Genomic DNA, 21,079 nt, shown 5'->3' with positions numbered 1-21,079 from the left:
GGCTTTGTTCACACCCTTACACCCACAGATTCAGTCAAACTCCTGAGTCTTGCTCCAGTCTTACTTTTGACTGTCTAATAAGGATGGAGAAGAAATTCAGTTCTGTTTGCATTTAATTTGCACTTTTCAAAACAATTCATGAGGTGGAACATAGCAATTCTTCAAAATTTACAGCTCCTTGAATTTTGCAATACAGTTCTCTAGCCAGGTAAAGAATGTGAAAATGGATAAACTGAAGTAAAGTGCACATTAAAATGCATAATTGCTTAAAATAACATTCAAAAGTACATTATATTAAGCAAAATTGCTTGTCATAGTGTATAGTAGGTCAAACTGCATATAATAATTTGTACATTAGGAGAAATTTGCACTAAATTGCTGATAAATTTTCATGAGGCCTTAAAAAAAAAAGGAAAGAAATTGCAAAGTGATGCAAAGTGATGTGAAGGAAAGAAATTGCAAAGTGTGGAGAAATGAATTTAAGACTGGAAACATGGGGAACTGGGAGAAACCAAAATTGATGAAGCTGCCCATCCCTACTTCCTAATGATTATATTGGCATTCTTTATTCACAATGCTCTAGGAGAAGGAACAGGGTTATAAAATAGAATTTTACATAAAGTTACCAGATTCTTTTCACTGAATCCAGGGACACAATATATATATATAATTTTTTCCAAAAAAAAAGAGAGAGAGTGGAATAGTTATGAAAAAAAAATAAAGAAGCAATATCTTCTCTTCTGTGGTCTCCTCTGTTGCGTGGCCTTCCTCTGGGTCCCGACCTTTCTTGGAGCACTAGCCGTGCTTCCTCCCTCCCTCCCTCCCTCCCTCTCCCTCCTTGCACTGTGATCCCCTACAGGCTTACTAAGGAGTAAGCGTTAGCAGAAACCCCCTCCTGCTGCTGCTGCCCTGCCCACCTGTCTGGGCATCTGCTGCATAGGCATTGTCCGGTGGTGTGCCCAGTCATTGGTTCCGGGGCAGAGCCGGTGGCGAGCGAGAGGGAGGAGGCACACTTGGGCCAGATCAGCTCGTCTCCTGCTCGCCTCTCATCTGCAATGGCCAACGACGAGCTAGCTGACAAGCTGAGCCACTGCTTGCAAGTTGAGGAGCACAATGGCAAAGCCGAGCAGCAGCCACAGCCGCCCAAGCACCACCTGGAGGCCAAGTGAGAGCCCAAGCTGCCGGTCTTGGACAGTAGTATCAACTGCAAGCTGAGCGCCAAGTTGCAGTGACCCCTGCGCAGCTCTCACCCAGCGGTGGTGCCTAGCAGCGTGTCTTCAGCTCCTACACCGAGTCCCCATATGATGTGTCTTCTGCGCAACACATCATATGGGGACTTCCAGAGAGGAAAAATGGTGGGTACCACGGCAGTGAGCGGCTCCTGAAGCCAACCACAGCCAACTGCGCTACCAGGCTGGCTCCGGGCTGCTGAGACTGCTGCTGCCACTGCTGCCACATTTCCCGGGGACATTAGATGAAACCCAGGGATGGAATTTGTCCAGGGACAAATTTTCAAATCCGGGGACTGTCCCCGGAAAACGGGGACATCTGGTAACCCTTGTTTTACATGGAAATTAGTTCCAACCTAACAGAGCTTTGTCTGTTAAGGACCACTGGTTGCATCAAGCCACTTGTTATATAAAAGAAAACAGTCTAATTATGCACACACCATTACAAATGCCATACCGATAGTGCATATGAAAGAGTTAAGGCCTTTGCTATAATAAACTTCTGCAGTATAAACTGTAAGCATCAATACCTATGTATTTTGGTACAGCTGTATCTATTGTGGTATGCACATGTTCATCTGCTGGCTACTTCAGGAAAACTTGAATGTACATGTGTATATTATTATATGTATAATAATGCACTTATAATTACACTTATAATAATGTGTATAACAATGCAGGTAATATGCAGAAAGGAACACGGGTGGCGCTGTGGTCTAAACCACTGAGCCTCTTGGGCTTGCCGATCAGAAGGTCAGCAGTTTGAATCCCCAGCTCCTGCCAACCTAGCAATTCAAAAGCACGTCAAAAGTGCAAGTAGATAAATAGATACCTCTCCGGCAGGAAGGTAAACGGCGTTTCCGTGCGCTGCTCTGATTTCACCAGAAGTGGCTTAGTCATGCTGGCCACATGACCTGGAAAAACTGTCCGCGGACAAACACTGGCTCCCTCGGCCTATAGAGCGAGATGAGCGCTGCAACCCCAGAGTCGTCTGTGACTGGACTTAACTGTCCTTTACCTTTACCTTAATATGCAGAAATTGTTTGAGTGGAGCCAGTGTAGGGAATGAGTTGCTTCTCACTGATATCTAGTACAAGGCAGGAATGTGGGGGGCAGGGGAGTCTGTGTGGATAAGCTGGACACAGACATTTTTTTTTAAAAAAAATCCCACTGCTACTCCAGATGCAGGCTGCATTTAAAACACACAAATCTCCCCACCGCCACTACCAATTAATCTTGGGCACTGTAGCTTTCTTAAAGTTGCTCAGAATTGTAGCTTTGTGAAGATAAGTTACACTTCACATGATTCTCTGGGGTAAGCATTTTGCTTAAACATGCCAGATTCTTGCAATGCTTGCAGCGTACTTGGAAGGTTTGTTCAGTTATTATGCTCAATATTGGAATGGGGAGGAGGGACTCAGAGACAATTGTTTAGCTGAGGCACTACAGAGCCCCAGGCAACACTTGCAGGCCCTGCCTGTATGTTCAGCAATGTGCGTAATAAGAAGGTACATCCTGAGGTTTTGCTCCTCCCATCGCAACAGGGACGCATTTGGAAGCAGATGACATGAGCAAGCCATGTACTGCTGCCACCACTCCCAGCACCACCCACCTGCTCTGCCACTGCTGTTTGCCTTGCTGTGTCTGCTCCTGGTAGAGCAGCGGTGCAAATTTCAGGCAAGACCGTGCTAATTTCAAGATCTCGCCCAAAATCGTGTGAGATATTGCACGCTCCACAAGATCTCATGCAACTTCAGTCAATATCTCAACCAAAATGGATGTGCTGTGGCCCCAGACAGGTGTTTCTTCACCGTTAGTAGCAGGCCACCCACAGGGTTACTGGACATTCAAGCCAGAGGCCTACCTAGTCCAGCTTCCTGTTCTCACAGTGGTCAACCAGATGTCCCAGTGGGAAACACTTGCAAGCAGGACCTGAGTGTAGCAACACTCTCCGCACATGCGAATCCCAGGAATTGGGCATTCAGAGACTGAAATATACTTGGAGTCGAGAGTGGATTTCATGCTCTTTATTCAGCTCATAGTGGTGAGAAGGAATGGAAGTTCCCCCACAATATCTGCTTTATATACATTATTTACACAATGGGCTGCACGTGATTGGCTAATTCCAGGATTCTCCTGTAGGCCAATCAGGTTGTGGATTCACTTCCACCTGGAGCTGGATTGGGTGGCTCCTGCGGACCAATCAGACTGCTGCATTGTTCTAGGACCAATCAGACTGCTGCATTTTGGATCCTATGCAACTCAGTACATAACAGAGACCTACTGCATCCAGTTATGAAGGGTAGAATGTAGCCATTGTGGCTGGTAGTGGTATATTTCATTTCTTTTCTTGCTTCTCCTTTTTCGGGGGGGGGCACTTTGTGTGGAGAGGGAAAAGTTTTTTTAAATTAAAAAAAACAATCAAGTATGTGACATTTAAGTGGACCCAACCGTATGCGTGGAAAGGGGCTAATCCAGGAGCAAAGTTTATAAACAGAGAAACAGAGTACCACATGGAAGGAAGTTAGAATCCGGTTCCCATAGCAACAAAGGCAGTTGCCAGGCTACCTGAGAAAGGTATAACTGGCAGCATCCTTGCTCCCATTGTGCAAGTGGTCCCCCTCATGGCCCAGTTCAGCCCATGGATTCTGCTGTTGTTATTAAGTCTCTCCTTCAGTCTTGGCAGTGAAAGCAGCAACCTGCCCAAGGTGAGTAAGGATAGCATCAGTATTTTCCGTTAAACATAGGAAGTGTTCTGCTGGATCACTCCAATGACCCATCTAGTCCAGCAGTTATCATAATGGCCAAACAGATGCCTTTGGGAATCCCATTAGCTTACAGAATATGATTACGGTACTTCACTGAAGTTAGGCAAATGTTAACCATAAAAATATCACAATGGTCTGTTGATGCCTCTTCTTTTTAGATCAGGGGTGGAGAAGCCCAGAGGCCTCTCTAACTGGCCCTGAGAACTCTCCCTGAGCCACATCCCTTACCAACCCCTGCTTCACACCCTCCTGTATCATTTGAGTAAATTGAACATCTGTGTGTTTGCCCTGAAGGTCCAACCCTGAGTGCACCGCTAAGTCTATTTCCAGGACCATTCTTAAATGTTTCTGCTTCTACTTCTGGATGTCCATTCGCCCTCACTTGGGCACTATCTGGTTTTAAACTCTTCATTCTTCTTTCAAAATAGGGATGGGTGGTTCATTTGCTGTGTCAGTTTAGCCAGAAAGCAAACATCATCTCTCAGGAGAAGGGTAATTGGAGTGGCTCATTTTCTAAACTAATGGAGGGGGCTTATGAAATCAGTGTGGGACAGTATTAGTAAGATATAAATGTAGGAAGGTGGATGGGTGGATGGTCTTGTGATGCGACAGGTCAAGGGGACAGAATGTTCATTGTTTGAAAGCTCTACCCCACTATCTGATCATTCTGGTGCCATTGGAAGTACCTTTCCCCTTTAAGCTGCCCCTTGGCAACCTTCCCGGCAACCTTTCCTACATATGAGCAGGTGTCTGCTTCTCAGGTAAGCCAGCCAATTCTGTTCCTCACAACGGATGCGATCTTAGAATGAGCAGATAGGGACAGAAAGAATGACTGTCACTCAATGAATCTTAGCTGGTTTATTTATCGGTTGTATTCAACTAAGTCCTGCTCAGACTGAATAAATTTATTCACCCTAAGCTATTCATGCCTATTACCTTCAATGGTCTACTCTGAGAAGGAGCATGACTGAACACCAATTCATTCATTCATTCATTCATTCATTCATTCATTCATTCATTCACAAAACCAGCTTGCAGTCATGTAACACATACTTCGTTTGAAACAACAGCAATCACGAAACAAACATTTCATAACATCGGTCTAACTATGATTAGAAAAGCTAAACAACAGGAGTTAAGAATAAAACCTAGCACTGCACTTGAACTGAAAAAACAAAATACAGCAATTAACACTGAAACAAGAAGAAATGTAGACCAGTTTTTTAAAACGATTTAAAAAATTGTATTAATGAAAACTTATTTTATTACTTGTTATTTTATTGTTACATCTATACCCCACCTTTTCTGCAAGTAGCTCAATGTGGTTGGTTACACACTTCTCCCCTTCTGCCTTATATCCTCAGAACAACTCTGTGAGTTAGGGCAGACTGGGAGAGAATGGCTGCCCCAAGGTCACCCAGTGAGTTTTGTAGCTGAGTGGGGATCTGAACCCCAGTCTCCCTAGTCCTAGTCCAGCACTCTAACCACCACACTGGCTCTCTCTTATTAATCCGTTTTAACCAATTACATCTGCATTCATTTGCATATGAATCAAGACAAGACTGTTAAGAAATAATGATACCTTCTGTGTTTTTAGACAGTGCATGTATGTCACAGCAGATGCCTCTGTAGAGAGGGAAGAGTGGTAATCTCTTCTGTTCCATCTGCAGTTTTCAGAAACACTTGTGTTAAAAACAATTAACATTAGCAAACAAAGGATTGCTTCCAATGTTAGTCACATTTGGAATACGCCCAATTAAATTAATAGACATGGCTTAGATCTGCCCAATCTGCCTCCTCTGAGTATAACTTAGTTCAGGGGTGGGGAACAGAATAATAGAATCATAGAATGGTAGAATTGCAAGGGATCCTGAGGGTCATCCAGTCCAACCCTCTGCAGTGCAGGAATCTCAACACATGGGGCCCCATCCAATTTGAAACCATACAGGGTCAACTATGAGAGGTGGACAGGGGCAGCTCACCTGTTCATCCTCTGACATGATGATGACATCAGGTGGCTATTGGGTGGGCAGTCCCACCCATCTGTGAAAGTTGACCCATGGAGAGGTATCAGCTTTGATGGTGCATTCCTTGCTAATGCACAGAGACATCAATCCTGCTCTCTGCTTTGCCAGTGCATTTCCCTCATGGGATCCACTGACGAAGCTGCACCAAGCAGGATTGAACCCTGCCCCACCCTGCCTATCAGCCAATGTCATCCAGTAATGTTGTCCGATTGACCAGTGTCAATTGGGCCTCCTGCCCTAGAGGAGTCCCAACCACCACCATCACCGACTCAGCTTAGTACAACCCAAAAGCAACATGTTGCCTGCTGATTTGGAGATGCCCTCTGAGTTGATTACAAAGGCTTTTAATTAATTAAGTTCCATTTATTAAACATTTTGGCCCAGATAAGAAGTCAATCCCCCTTTCTGTTTGATTGGGTCATGGGCACAGTTCTGAGACCAAGAAGCTAGACCAGTTTTTCCCAACCTCATGTTGTGGCCTCCCATTTATGCATTTTTCACCTGTAGTCCCCTTGGAATATCCTGGGGGCCCCTAGGGGGCCATGTGGTCCCCGGCTTGGAAACACAGTGCTAGACCACACACTTATCGCAGGACAGCACAACCAGTTTGCTGAATGGTTGCAGGAGGGTTGTGGGAGCCTGTTTTCTCTTTCTTACTCCAGGCCGTCTACATAGCAAGGAGACATTCAACCAAACATGCAAAGGAAAGCTCCCACAGAACTACACAGCCAATCAGAGCACATGATACCTTACTAGAGATCATGCTACGTGTTCTGACTGCTAAGCCATTCCTCCACCATCACTCCTTAAGTAGTTTACAGAGAACAGAATTAATACCCTAAATTACAACCTAAACGATCCCTGCTGCTGCATTTCCAACAATAGAGAGGTTGTGAGGACCGCTCATTCATTCCCTGAGCCTAAGGCTCCCCATTCCTTTGTTAGAAAGCATACTTTTGCCAGAACCTCCTCTTGCCCTATTGTGCTCAGGTGCTCATTTCTTTCTCCCTCCCCTCCCCTCCCCTCCCCTCCCTGCTGTTCACATAATCGCTCCCATCTTTGCAAACAGGTCACTGGGTACCCAAATGTACGGAGGAAGTCTAACGAAAGTTGCCCAGAAGGCAAAAAGCAAGCCCACCATGGTGGAACCCAGCTCAGCACAGATCATTAAGCAGCCACGGAAGAAGAAGAAGCGCATCCGGAGGCGGCGAATAAAATCCTGCGGCTCCCAACGGCAAAGGACCAAGCGCACCAGCAAACTCAAAGTGCAAGGAAGAAGCTGCTCAGCCCTTAGGTAAAGGGCCGCCTCTCATTGGCTTCTCCCCATCTACAACTCTTCACAAGTGGCTAATAACTGCACTGCATCTGTAAGAACTCAATTGTATCGTGTGGCAGCACCAACCCTTTGGAACTCCCTGCCTATTGATACCAGGCAGGCACCTTTACTGTATTCTTTTTGGAACCTGCTGAAGACATTCTTATTTAGACAAGCCTACCAAGATATTTTAGGGACGTGGGTGGCACTGTGGTCTAAACCACAGAGCCTAGGGCTTGCCGATCAGAAGGTTGGCGGTTCGAATCCCCGTGACGGGGTGAGCTCCTGTTGTTCGGTCCCAGCTCCTGCCCACCAAGCAGTTCGAAAGCACCTCAAAGTGCAAGTAGATAAATAGGTACCGCTCCAGCGGGAAGGTAAACGGCGTTTCCATGCACTGCTCTGGTTTCACCAGAAAGTGGCTTAGTCATGCTGGCCACAATAGCTGTACGCTGGCTCCCTCGGCCAGTTAAGCAAGATGAGCACCACAACCCCAGAGTCGGCCATGACTGGATCTAATGGTCAGGGGTCCCTTTACCTTTACCTTTTACCCAGATGTTTAGAAAGTTTAGAAACGGCGTTTCAATGCGCTGCTCTCATTCACTAGAAGCGGCTTAGTCATGCTGGCCATATGACCCAGAAAAACTGTCTGTAGACCAGTGTTTCCCAACCGGTGTTCCGCGGCACACAAGTGTGCCGTGAGATGTTGCCTGGTGTGCCGCGAGATGTTGCCTGGAGGGAGGCGGGCGAGGGCGTTTGCTTCCCGGAGGACTTGTGGGAAGCCGCCCCTTCCCTGGGCGACGCGCCGCCTCGCGACTCCGGAGTCAGTCCCGAGGGCTCTCGGAGGGACTCGCGAGCGACGGCGCGGCGGCTCCGGGGCGCGCTCAGCCGGGCCGCCGCGCGCCCCCGCTGCAGCTGCCCAGCGTGGAGCGCGACGCGGAGCCGGCCGGGCTTGGAGGCGCCCAGGTAGGGCCGAGCCGGGCGGGGGCGGGGAGGTCTCGGTCTGCTGCGGGCGCAGGAGGGCGAGCGGGAGAGGGGGAGCCGTCGGGTCTCCTGGAAGGAAGCGAGGCGGCGGCTGAGGGGGATGCAGCCCCGTCCCCAGCAACAGGCGCTCCTCGAAGTGAGGCCACAAGTCGGGGCTCGGACAGGGCCTGGAAGCAGCGGCTCCGGCTCTTGGGAGCGGAGAAGGGGACTTTGAAAGCGGCCTGGAGGAGAAAAGCCCCGATGCAGCGAGAGCGGGGAGCGTGCTGCCTTGTCCAGGCCTCCTCGCTTTGTGCCGTCCGCTGCCGGGAGCAGGACACAGGGGCTCCTCGTTTGCATGCTTTCCCAGGTGATCGGTTAGGGTTAGGGTCCCTCAGTCCCTCGCTTTGCTGCCTCCTCCCCCCCCACCCCCAAAGCTTGGAGGTTCCCCGGCAAGGGGGAGGGAAAAAAATTGAAAACTTTCACTTTCGTGCGTCCCTCCCGGCGTGACGCTGCGCGCTGACGTCACGGGGCTGTAATGGTGGTGTGCCGCGAGATTTTTTTCATCAAACAAGTGTGCCTTTGCCCAAAAAAGGTTGGGAAACACTGCTGTAGACAAACGCTGGCTCCCTCAGCCAGTAAAGCAAGATGAGCGCCGAAACCCCAGAGTCGTTCGCAACTGGACTTAACTGTCAGGGGTCCCTTTACCTTTACCTTTTTACCCAGGTGTTTAGAAAGTTAGCATGTAATTTTATTTGTTTTAGTCTGTTTTATTGCCGTTTTAACTTTCTGTATGCTTTAAATTGTGGTTGTAAAATCTTTTAATGAAAATGTTATCGTTTTATCTCATTGAGGATATTTTTCCTCCAACCAAGCTTATTAAATAAAATAATGAATGAATGAATGCAGATGACATACTGCCTGGGAGTTAGGTCAAAATTTGGGATAATGGATCTGTTCCAAATCCTGGGTCAGGGGCTTGATAAAGCACATGATAAAACACATTTAACACACACTTAAAGTGCATCAGTTTCCCATAAACAATACTGGAAGCTAGAGTTTCCCTCTCACAGAACTAGAATTCCCAGCACGAGATGGGATGGCAACCCTTAAAATTCATGTAAGGGTGCTCTTGATAATGGTACACTTTGAGATTATGGAAGGTTGGATGCAGGGCACATTGGCCTAAGGGCTTTTGCTTTTGCCTTTTGTGGGAGTATTCTGCAACATGTCATTGACACAATAATAGTGCATTAAAGGTAAAGGTAAAGGGAACCCTTACTGTTAAGTCCAGTTGCGGACGACTCTGGGGTTGTGGCGCTCATCTCACTTTACTGGCCGAGGGAGCCAGCGTTTTTCCGCAGACAGCTTCCGGGTCATGTGGCCAGCATGAAGAAGCTGCTTCTGGCAAACCAGAGCAGCGCATTGAAACGCCGTTTACCTTCCCGCCAGAGTGGTACCTATTTATCTACTTGCACTTTGACGTGCTTTCGAACTGCTAGGTTGGCAGGAGCAGGGACCGAACAACAGGAGCTCACCCTGTCACAAAGATTCGAACAGCCGACCTTCTGATCGGCAAGCCCTAGGCTCTGTGGTTTAGACCACAGCAACACCCACGTGCACTAATAGTGCATTAGTCGTGGGTTTATACTGGACCATCCACATGTCATTCCACTTTATTAGCTGTTCTTCTTCAGTGCTACTGCATTATTGTTGCTTATAAGCACAATAAAAACTGAGCAAAGTAAATAAAATAAAACGAACCAGAGCATTTGTGGTATGAAAACAAATGCAATAATTTCGGCAGGAAGTTACAGGACATGCTTGGAAACAAAGCAGCATGTCTGTCCTGGAACATTTGCAGCTATAAACAGTATTGAGAGAGGCATCATGATTGCATGGTAAAAAGAGTACCTGTTGTAATGCCAGGAGTACAGATGATTCCTAGCAGATGTTTACCGTATTTTTCGCCCCATAAGACGCACCGGCCCATAAGACGCACCTAGATTTTTTGGGGGGAAATAAAGGAAAAAAAATTTATTTCCCCCCCAGGTGCGCTGCACTACACCAGGAGCTTGGGGCGTGCGGAGCTCAGCGCGCCCCAAGCTTCTGCATGCCGGCAAGGTCTCCGCTAGCATGGGAGAGCCGGGCGCCTCTCCCAGGGCTAGTGGACCCCTGCGCTAATCCAGAAGCTTGGGGCAAGCTGAGGTCAGCGCGCCCCAAGCTTCTGCGTGCCGGCAAGCAGTCCGCTAGCCCTGGGAGAGCCGTGGGGCTCTCCCAGGGCTAGCGGATCGCTGCGCTATAACAGGAGCTTGGGGCGTGCTGAGCTCAGCGCGCCCCAAGCTTCTAGGTGCGCGCAAGCAGTCCGCTGCCGCCCCAAGCCTCGCGCACCTGGCAGGAGGTCCCACCGGGTGCGCGAGGCTTGGGGCGGCAGCGGACTGCTTGCGCGCACCTAGAAGCTAGCAGTCCGCTGCCGCCCCAAGCCTCGCGCACCCGGCAGGAGGTCCCACCGGGTGCGCGAGGCTTGGGGCGGCAGCGGACTGCTTGCGCGCACCTAGAAGCTAGCAGTCCGCTGCCGCCCCAAGCCTCGCGCACCCGGCAGGAGGGCCCACCGGGTGCGCGAGGCTTGGGGCGGCAGCGGACTGCTTGCGCGCACCTAGAAGCTTGGGGTGTGCTGAGCTCAGCGCGCCCCAAGCTTCTAGGTGCGCGCAAGCAGTCCGCTGCCGCCCCAAGCCTCGCGCACCCGGTGGGACCTCCTGCTGGGTGCGCGAGGCTTGCAAACACTCGCCCGAAGCAGGGGGAGCCCTCCCGAGGGCTCCCCGTGCTTCGGGCGACAGGCTGCCGCCCCAAGCCTCGCGCACCCGGTGGGACCTCCTGCCGGGCGCGCGAGGCTTGCAGGCATTCGCCCCATAAGACGCACCCCGATTTCCTCTTCATTTTTGGAGAGGAAAAAGTGTGTCTTATGGGGCGAAAAATACGGTATATGCTTTTTGTCTCTTTTGTCTTGTACAGGCTGCCACTCCAAAGCCAAGAGAGGTGTAGCTGTTTCAAGGGGGCCATAGTCAACTTCACTCCAGAACCCAAAGTTGAAATCCTTCCATTCAAGGTATCCAAACTACATGAATTACGACTACAGTTTCGACCCCAGAATGTCCCTATTTCTCCCTGCCAGTACTGCCGCCACCACAGCCCAAGGAGGAGAATGAGCCAGCGCTTGTCCCTAGCTGTGACAGTGAGGGAGCATCCTGTGGCCTCTCTGTGGCCTTTCTACGGTCGCGCTTGCCATACTCCTCCCTTGGGCAGCTTGTAGCAGCTGCTGGGGGGTGAGCAAGGAGGAGGAGAGGCTGCCACTGCTGAGGCCCAGCCCCATGTGCCAAGCCGGCTCTGAGGGGCAGGCAGAGGACAGGACTGCCCTGGGCAGGAAGAAAGAGGAGTGGAGCAGAGGGCAAGGATTCTTTTTCTTCAACCGTCTGGAGGTGGTTGGAGGATGGATGGCAGCCAAGAGATTGAGGTTGAATCCTGACAAGACAGAAGTACTGTTTCTGGGAGACAGTGGGTGGGCAGGTGTGGAGGACTCCCTGAATAGGGTAACTGTGCCGCTGAAGGACCAGGTGTGCAGCCTGGGAGTCATTTTGGATTCACAGCTGTCCATGGAGGCACAGGTCAATTCTGTGTTCAGGGCAGCTGTTTATCAGCTCCTTCTGGTACGCAGGCTGAGACCCTATCTGCCCACAGACTGCCTCACCAGAGTGGTGCATGCTCTAGTTATCTCCCACTTGGACTACTGCAATGTGCTCTATGTGGGGCTACCTTTGAAGGTGACCCGGAAACTGCATTTAATCCAGAATGCGGCAGCTAGACTGGTGACTGGGACCGACCGCTGAGACCACATAACACTGGTCTTGAAAGACCTACATTGGCTCCCAGTACGTTTCTGAGCACAATCTGAAGTGTTGGTGCTGACCTTTAAAGCCCTAAATGGCCTCGGTCCAGTATACCTGAAGGAGCGTCTCCACCCCCATCATTCTGCCCGGACGCTGAGGTCCAGTGCTGAGGGCCTTCTGGCGGTTCCCTCACTGCGAGAAGCCACGTTACAGGGAATCAGGCAGAGGGCCTTCTCGGTAGTGGCACCCGCCCTGTGGAACACCCTCCCTTCAGATGTCAAAGAGGAGAACAACTACCAGACTTTTAGAAGACATCTGAAGGCAGTCCTGTTTAGGGAAGCTTTTAATGTTTAACAGACCACTGTATTTTAATACTTTGTTGGAAGCCGCCCAGAGTGGCTGGGGAAACCCAGCCAGATGGGCTGGGTATAAATAATAAATTATTATTAAATTATTATAATAAATTAATAAATTATTATTGTTATTATTTAAATCATTTATTTATTTATTTTACCAAAGAATAAAATAAAATCAGGATTAAGGGGTTTTTTTTTTAGGATAGTGGAGGGTGTGTGTGCTGTGTCCCATTGGTGTAGTGGTGGTGGAAATGCTCTGCAGGTGTGGGGGACAAAAAAATGGGGGTCAAAGAGGGTCAGCTGGGAGCAGTGAGAAATGTTCCTATCTTCATCTGATGAATGTATCTGGGTATGGTATTGTTTTGGGGGGGGGTTGCTGCTGTTATTGATACTATTCTTTTATATCTTATCATATGTGGACATTGTACCATTTGGTTGTGCATTTTTTGATGTTGTTTTATTTATTGTTTATGACTTCTTTTTGTAATTAAGTTCCCCGCCGCCATCCCCCTGCATGTTATAAGCCGCCTTGAGCATGGCTTTAACTATAGAAAGGCAGAAGGAAAATAAAATTACTGTATTTTCCCGTGCATAAGACTATATCCCCCCCCACATTTATTTATTTTTTAGTTTAAAATTGGGGGTCGTCTTATACACAGAATGTTGCTATTATTTATTTCTTAATTTTGGGCTCAAAAAATAGGGGCCGTCTTATATATGGGGGGCGTCGTATACACTGAAAAATACAGTATGTCTGATTTATGTATGTATTAATGTACTTTCCCTTCGGAGGGCTTTAAAAGAGGATCATTCACAGAGGTGAAGGCTATCAATGGCTACACCACGATGGCTATCTTCTTGCTTCCCTGTCAGAGGCAGTATTGCTTCTCAATACCAGTTGCTGGGAATTGCGGGGGGGGGGGTGCTGTTGCACTCAGGTTTTGTTTGTGGGCTTCCCAGATGCATCTGATTGGCCACTGTAAGAACAGGAAGTTCAGGACCAGCCCAAGACATTTTGGCCCTTTAGGCGAGCCGCAAAATGGTGTCTCCTTCTCCGCAAGGGAAGAAGGGGTGAGTGAAGATCTATACTGGGAACAAGTGGAGAACAACCATCTGCATCAGGATCTGTTGCCCCTGTGGATCCTGCTGCCTGAGGCAGTCACCTCCCCTTGCCTCATAGGTGGGCTGGCCTTGACGATGCTGGATTAGATCCAGCAAGGCTCTTCTTAACGATTTCACCATCAAACAAAAACAAACAAACAAACAAACTTTGCTTTGTTTTGTACATAATCCATCCTATTCCAGATTAGTGACTATAATGGGGGTTGTTTCATTCTGCTTGTATGGTATAATGCATTTATATTTATGTTTTAAAACTAAGTCAGTTGGCAACCTTTGAGTAACAAGCATTAACAAGTCTAAGTCACAGGAAAAACAATATACAGTAATACTAAGTGTGGCAACACCAGTGCTCTGGAACACCTGCCTATTGACGCCAGGCAGGTGCCTTGACTACATTGTTTTAGATGTCTGCTGAAAACCTTCAGCATGCCTAAGCCAGGTGCACAGAGCCATAGCAGCCAATCAGGCTTGAAGCTGGTTTAGATTTGTGATCCAGATGTGCTGTCGTGCTCCTCCTCATGTCTTCCTTTCCTTTGCAAACACAGGGACAGTTAAACATTCCTGGGGTGAAAGCTAAGGAGAAAGATGTGCCCAGCAAAAGGGTGGAGAGTTCTGAAAAACGAAAAAATGTTGTCAGCATAAGAGAAAACCCAAGGTAATGCAACAAGAAGACTGTGTTTTGAATAAATGTGTGGTGCTCTCTGGAAACTGTTACCCCCATCGTCCTTAGCACAGGTACATAAAAAGCTGCCTTGTACTGAGTCAGACCATTGGTCCATCCAGTTCAATACTGACTATACTGACTGGCAGCAGCTCTCTGGGGTTTCAAATGGGGGTCTTTCCCAACACTACTTAGAGATGCCGGTGCCTGAACATGGGACCTTCTGTTTGCAAAGTGAGTGTTTTACCACTGAGCTGTAGCCCTTGGATAGAAGTTACCTGACAACATCTCCCTATTCTCAATGCCATTCTGAGATTTCATGATCCAAAAATCAATTTTAATATTAATTTAAAATTGCAACCCTGCATACCCAGGATGGGAATGGTGTCCCCTTTCAGAGCCCAGAATTGTGAGAGAGGTGCCTGTACTCTTGTCACAGCAGCAAACTAAATTTCACAATGTCCTATAGAACTTTTAAAAGTCATCCTTAAAAGCTTAAGGACATTTCAAACTTTAATTAGCTGCTGTTGTGCAAAATGTGTGTCTGTTTCTAGGTGACTTTGCCCACAGTGTGTTGCTGTGAGGAAGGACCCTGTAGGCAGTGGCGTAGCGTGGGTTGTCAGCACCCGGGGCAAGGCAAGTAATTTGCGCCCCCTAACCCGTGGATTTGCCCCCCCTAACCCTAACCCCCAGATGTTGTGCCCGGTTCGGCCGCCGCCCCCCTGCACCCCCCACGCTATGCCACTGCCTGTAGGTTAAATATTGTACCTGTCTCCTTTTGCTCCACACCCCAGGGCTAACAGCAACTTTGGGGGTGGGTGTTTTGAGAAGGAAAACACCAAGGTTACACACCACCCTCCTCTTGTGCTACAGTTTTCATCAACATCAGAGGCCTCCACTGGTGCTTTTAAGATTCTAAAAGCACACTGGGATATCTGATTATAGATCACATTTAACTCACTTCTAAAACCACACATTGTCTGTTGAACCATGACCGACAGATTAACACTCCATGAAGCTGCTGATAACATAGGGAGATTATTGAGGGTGTTATATGCAGCTCCCTGTCAGGGCTCTTAACACAAGCCTGCAGCAAGACGGTCTCCTAGAGCCTGTACTTAAGGACTCCATGAGCATCTAACTCACTGTGCCTGTGCACAACAGGATTTGCTTTACAGAAGTGCTTTTGACATCACCAGCCAGAAATAGCTCTCTCGCACATTTAACACGTAGTATGATTGCAAGGGCTCATCCACACTTCACCTTGTCCCGTGCCTAGAAAGCACAGGGCTGAGTGGTTTTCCGCTTGCCACATGCTTTCTAGGCACAGGTCCAAGCAGTTTTGCATTTGCCCCACAGCTTTGCCCTGGAAAACCCACTCTTTATTGCTGAATTGGAATAAGCAGCAAACCATGGGAAACCCGACTGCCATTTGGTCCACTTCAGAAGTAAACCAAAGGTTTTCCTGGAGCAAAGCAGTGGGACAAGCTGAGTTGTGGATGAGCCCATATGGTCAACATCAAGAATGAATAGGTGGGCTCAACTTGAATGACAAGTCTTTCAATGTAATTTAATGCTTCCCTTCCTACATTCAATTCAATACCTTTGTCTCCCATGCTGTCTGGACAAAAAGGTTGAAACAACCCAGCGCTGTGGAGAAGAGGCAATATCAGGCAGTCTCTGAATACCAGTTTATATATCCAGGTAAATCCAGGTATATCCAGTTTATATACCCAGGTATGTCTGGGATTCCCTGGACATATCCGGAATACTGAAGTAGGCAGCAGTGTCTGGGCAGGAATTGGTAAAATGTCTGGGGAAATCAGCAACTTTAAAGATCGACAGCTTTGTCTCCCCTGCCCCAAGCTCATCAACTTTTCTGTCTGGATTCTCTCTGGATTGTTTGATATATGGCAACCCTATTCTTGCTGATAGGGATGCAGGTGGCGCTGTGGGTTAAGCCACAGAGCCTAGGACTTGCCGATCAGAAGGTCCGCGGTTCGAATCCCTGCGACGGGGTGAGCTCCCATTGCTCGGTCCCTTCTCCTGCCAGCCTAGCAGTTCAAAAGCACGTCAAAGTGCAAGTAGATATATAGGTACCACTCCGGCGGGAAGGTAAACGGCGTTTCCCTGCGCTGCTCTGGTTTGCCAGAAGCAGCTTAGTCATGCTGGCCACATGACCCGGAAGCTGTCTGCGGACAAACGCTGGCTCCCTCGACCAATAAAGTGAGATGAGCGCACAACCCCAGAGTCGGTCACGACTGGACCTAATAATTAGGGCTCCCTTAAAACAAAACAAAAAGTAAACCCATTGGCTATCTATAGCTGAAACTGGAATGCTTTACAAAGACTGTCCCTGGACTTAGTATATTAAAAATGGTGATTGGCTGTTGCTGAGAAAACAACTCACAACTTAGAAGTGATAAAACAGAACAGGGGGGCAATGGACAAATGATACACAATATGATGGCCATTTATTCACTATGCAAACGAAACTGGTCTTCAAGATACTCTCCAAAGTATCTTTGCAGATATGGCTATCCTGAGTAATATGGCTTGAACTGTATTTCCCCCTGGGAAGAACAATTTGTAATGGATAAAACAACTTTCGTGCTGTTCTCAGGACTTTATATGCTGGATATTTGGATTATCTGTATAGATTAATAGGAATAATCTATGTTAATATGCGCCCGGATATTTGTGACGAGTGTGTATTATGGTATATATGTATATGTTACTGTATATGTAAAAACCAATAAAGATTGTTATATATATATTTTAAAAACACCACCCTGTTCAGATCCTTGGATCGACAGGACATTCACATCTACCTCTCTGCTCTGTAAGACTACTAAGTCCAGAGAGTCTCAAAGTCTGCCTTGCTGTCAAGACTGTTACCCTTTGAGTATGGCGCCCGTTATGTTTTTTAAATTTGTCTTTCCTCTGCAGGAAAGTCCGTTTACTATTGCACTGGCAAAAATGAAAACCAACAGCCTTGTACCCTCTCTACAACAAATGCAAGACATAAGCCATTGATCCAGAACCCTCAGTGCCAACAGGAGACAAAGAAAGCTCAAAGGTACAGTTCGAATTAGTTCCCATAACCTGAAACCCTGGGGAGCTTCTGCATGTCAGTGTAGGCAATTCTGAACTAAATGGACCAAAGGTCTGGCTCGGTATAAGGCAGCTTTCTATGTACCTGTGGCTAAGTAAGGGCTTCAGCTTGGTGGTAGAACATTTGCCTTGCATGCAGAAGGTCCCAGGTTCATTCAATCCCCAGCATCTCCAGGGAGGACTGGGAATGGCTCTGGTCTGAAACCAGCTAGCTGCCAGCTAGTGTAGACAGTGAGCTAGATTATCTGATGCATTTAAAGGCAGCTTCCTATGTCCCAAAGCCTATGCAATGTTAGTACTGGAATAAAGGCATGTTCATTTCCTCAGTTGGCCCTGCTTCCATTTCCAGCCCCTTCCTCTGCTGAATTTTGGATTGTAAGTCGTCTGGAGCAGCAGCTTAGAAAAGCGGCATGTGGGGGCATTGCTGCTTAGTGACAGCAATCCTTCTTCCTAAAAACAGAAGTTGGTTTGTACAGGAGGCAGTGGTGGCTGGTAGCTGTTGAAACTGGTAGGGTGGAAGATGGGGAGCCCAACAGTAGGTGGCGCCAGAACCAATGATAGGCTGAGCTCACTATTTCTAGCTTTGCCCCATCCTCCTCCCTGCTGAATTTTACAAGAGCAACACTGACACTAAGGAGGAGGAATCCAACACGCACCCTGGATCTGCAAGTATTTGGTCAAGTTGGGGTTGGTTTGGCAGACTGAGCTTGCTGGGGGTCAGTGCCCTATTTGCCCTAATGGACCAGTCCCCACTGATGGGAAGAAGGCATTCTGGCTACTTATCCTGGGCCCAAATTCAGCAGGCAGTTCACGAAAAAGAATTAGTGCAACTGTCTCTCTGTGGTCCCCACACCCCCTTGCTTCTTCCTCTACACCTAGGGGGAAAGCAAGCACTGATGCCAAATGCCTGATTGGCGGTGAGTTTCTGAGAAGCATGCCCCTGAACACCCTACCGCATGGACTTGCCAGCCTGACGTACAAAATCAATAAATTGGTGCTTGTCAACAAAAAGGCAGAGGCGTTCCCTGAAGAAAACCCTGCAAGCCCAGCAGAGCAACAGCCAGCTCCTGAAAAAGCAGTGCCCCCAGCAGACGTCTTCCATGGGTACCCTGCAAGGAAAGGGGGCAAAGAAGGATGGAGTGGAGATATGGGGTATGACCCAGACTGGTTCATACAAGGAGGTGCTAGGAATGCGCCTACTGAGTCCCACACGTGTCCAGGGAGCCCCCCAATGCTGAGACCCGTGTCGGCAAAGGATTGCTATGAAGGCTTTTATCTGACCCAGCTCTTCAGCAGCAGAGAGAAATGGAATGGTGAGACTTTTGGAGAAGGGGACACCACTGGAATCCAGCCGGGCCTTGGCGCGAGCAGGAGAGCCGCTATCACTCATGCCCGGAGCGCCATTGTCATCCCATATATCAGCCAGGACTCCTCCAGCGAAGGCAACTGACACCATGGGTGCCCAGGTTCCCCCCCCCCCGGCATGTAACCATTTACCAGCCTGCAGTGAGGGAGAATGTGGCTGGAATGCTTGCACCCCACACCCGTGAGGGAAAGGGGCAGATAAACTCTTTTAAAGTCATGAGGAGCTGGAGGTGCAAGCCCCCAGGGATTGACTTTGGATGGACTTTGGATGCAGGAATCCCAATTTCACTGTCAGATCTAGCTGAACAAGGACAACGTTGGGGCAATTTTTTAAAAATATACCCTACCCTAGGCTTGACAATAGCAGCAACAATAAAATCTTATTTTACAAAACTATTTTAAAATATATGTATATATTTGAGAATGAAAGCAAGGAGTCTAGCTCAGTGGTCTTCAACCTTGGATCACTGGATGTTCCTGGACTACAACCCTAACCCTAACCCTGGCTTTAGGGCTAAGCTGGCCAGAGATTATGGGAGTCGTAGCCCAGGAATATCTGCAGACCCAAGGGACCAGAATACTGGTCCACCTAATAAGAAGGAAATGGGTAGAAATAGCAAGGCGGAACATCAGGAGGGACTTCCTAGTACCACAAGCTGTTTGACAGTGGAGCTGCCTGCCTTGAGAACTAGAGATACTTAAACTAAAGCTGGACAGTCATCTGCCAAGGATGCTATAGCTGCATCCTATATTGGCTTGTACGACTAGGAGTTAATTCTTTGCAGCTTAGTTTAGAATACTTGGCAGAGGATCATTTGTCTGTTCAAGGACCACGGGGAGAGAATTAAGAACTATGGTTCCAATTGAGAGGGGTGCATGGAACACTGGCACTGGTGTTGCTTTTTGTGCTTCCTTGCCAGTACCACCAACTCACCTAGGGCTACTTCAAAGCTTGTGGGTTATGACTTTGGCACATTAAACTGCCTTCCTGCCCTGCTTCCAGGAAGATGCTTACATGCACTTCTCACTGAAGATGCACTTCTTTGCCGTTGACTTTGATACCCGAGGTATTTTCAAGGTGACTGATTTAACAGTTCTAAAATACTGAATTTGAAATTGTTGTAACCTGGAGCTGCTGTTGAAGGGCAGGTAATAAACAACACTTTCAAATAAAGGGCTGTCACATGGATGACGGATCAAGCTTGCTTCCTGCTGCTTCAGAGGGCAGGACCTGAACCAACAGATTCAAATCACATGCAATGATTTTCTGACTTAGCTTTAGAAAGAACTTCCTGGGGATCAGAGCTATCTGCCACTGGAACACAGACTCTCTTAGAAGGTGGTGGACTCTCCCCTCCATTGAGGGTTTTTAAACCAAGGTGGGTGGTCATGTGTCATGGATTCTTTAGCTGCAATTCCTACATTGTAGTGGGTTGGACTAGATGACCCCTGGGGTTCCCTTCCAACTCTACAATCCTATGAATAATGATGCTGCCTCCTCCCAATAACCCTCACATGTTTCTAGGTAGGCACTTGCTGGCAGCCTTGTCACTCCCCTGCATTTCTTGCATTTCCTTTGCTTTTTGTGTCTCTAGAGGCAATTGTGGGGATGGCTTGGCAAGAGCTGGTCAGAAACCCAAGCAAATGTTGTTGAGACCCCTGGTCCTGGGATGGGAAGGTCTGGTTCTAATGGCTCAGACAGGTCATCGGTGGTGCAGATCTCTGTTGGGAGGTCGTGCTTTGCCTCTGAGGGCACTCCAGGTCTGGGCAGAGCTGAACCTGGATGCAGAAATCAAGAAAACCTTTTTCACTGGACCACAAATCCTGGAGGCTGTGCTATGGCCACTGATACTGTGGCACTGTGATCAGCTGTCCCCTCTCTTCATACTTAAGAGGCAAACTGCTCAGACCCAAGAGCAAGCTCCGAGATTGGGGACAGCAATGCAGCCTTAGGGTCAGCCGACAGAATGCTCCGGCAGGACGGTACTGCACCCTAGATGGCACCATGGAAGCAAAGCACAAGCGCTAGGTCTGGAGAACAACTCTCATCACCCTTGACCTCTGGCCATGCTGGCTGGGGCCAATAGGAGCTGGAGTACCTCCAGCAGTACTTGGAGAGACTGCATGTTACCCCTCCGGCCCTGTGCTCAGTGGGTCAGGAGATAACTCTGGTTCATGGAAGCCACTATTAAGAGACCCCGCCTGGTACATTAACACATTCAGTGGGCCTCACCTCCAAACCAAAAGGGGAATTTGTGAAGTAAGAGATTAAGTAAACGGA

General features: G+C 48.2%; 1 protein-coding gene across 1 annotated transcript; it reads left to right on the top strand.

Annotated features, from left to right (window-relative positions):
- Positions 1-3,779: 3,779 nt before the first annotated feature.
- On the top strand, positions 3,780-19,191 carry LOC309523523 (uncharacterized protein). The gene is made up of 7 exons (XM_082207368.1): positions 3,780-3,937; positions 7,094-7,318; positions 11,309-11,402; positions 14,204-14,313; positions 15,953-16,023; positions 17,269-17,398; positions 18,313-19,191. Exons 2-7 carry the CDS (start codon positions 7,110-7,112, stop codon positions 18,881-18,883), a joined length of 1,185 nt encoding a protein of 394 aa, XP_082063494.1. The 5' UTR covers positions 3,780-3,937; positions 7,094-7,109; the 3' UTR covers positions 18,884-19,191.
- Positions 19,192-21,079: the final 1,888 nt, after the last annotated feature.

The sequence above is a fragment of the Podarcis vaucheri genome (genome assembly GCF_965113315.1).
Source record: "Podarcis vaucheri genome assembly, chromosome: Z".
NCBI classification, from domain to species: domain Eukaryota; kingdom Metazoa; phylum Chordata; class Lepidosauria; order Squamata; family Lacertidae; genus Podarcis; species Podarcis vaucheri.
The sequence above is the reverse complement of the archived record's forward strand: the minus strand, read 5'-3'. Positions and strand labels throughout refer to the sequence as shown.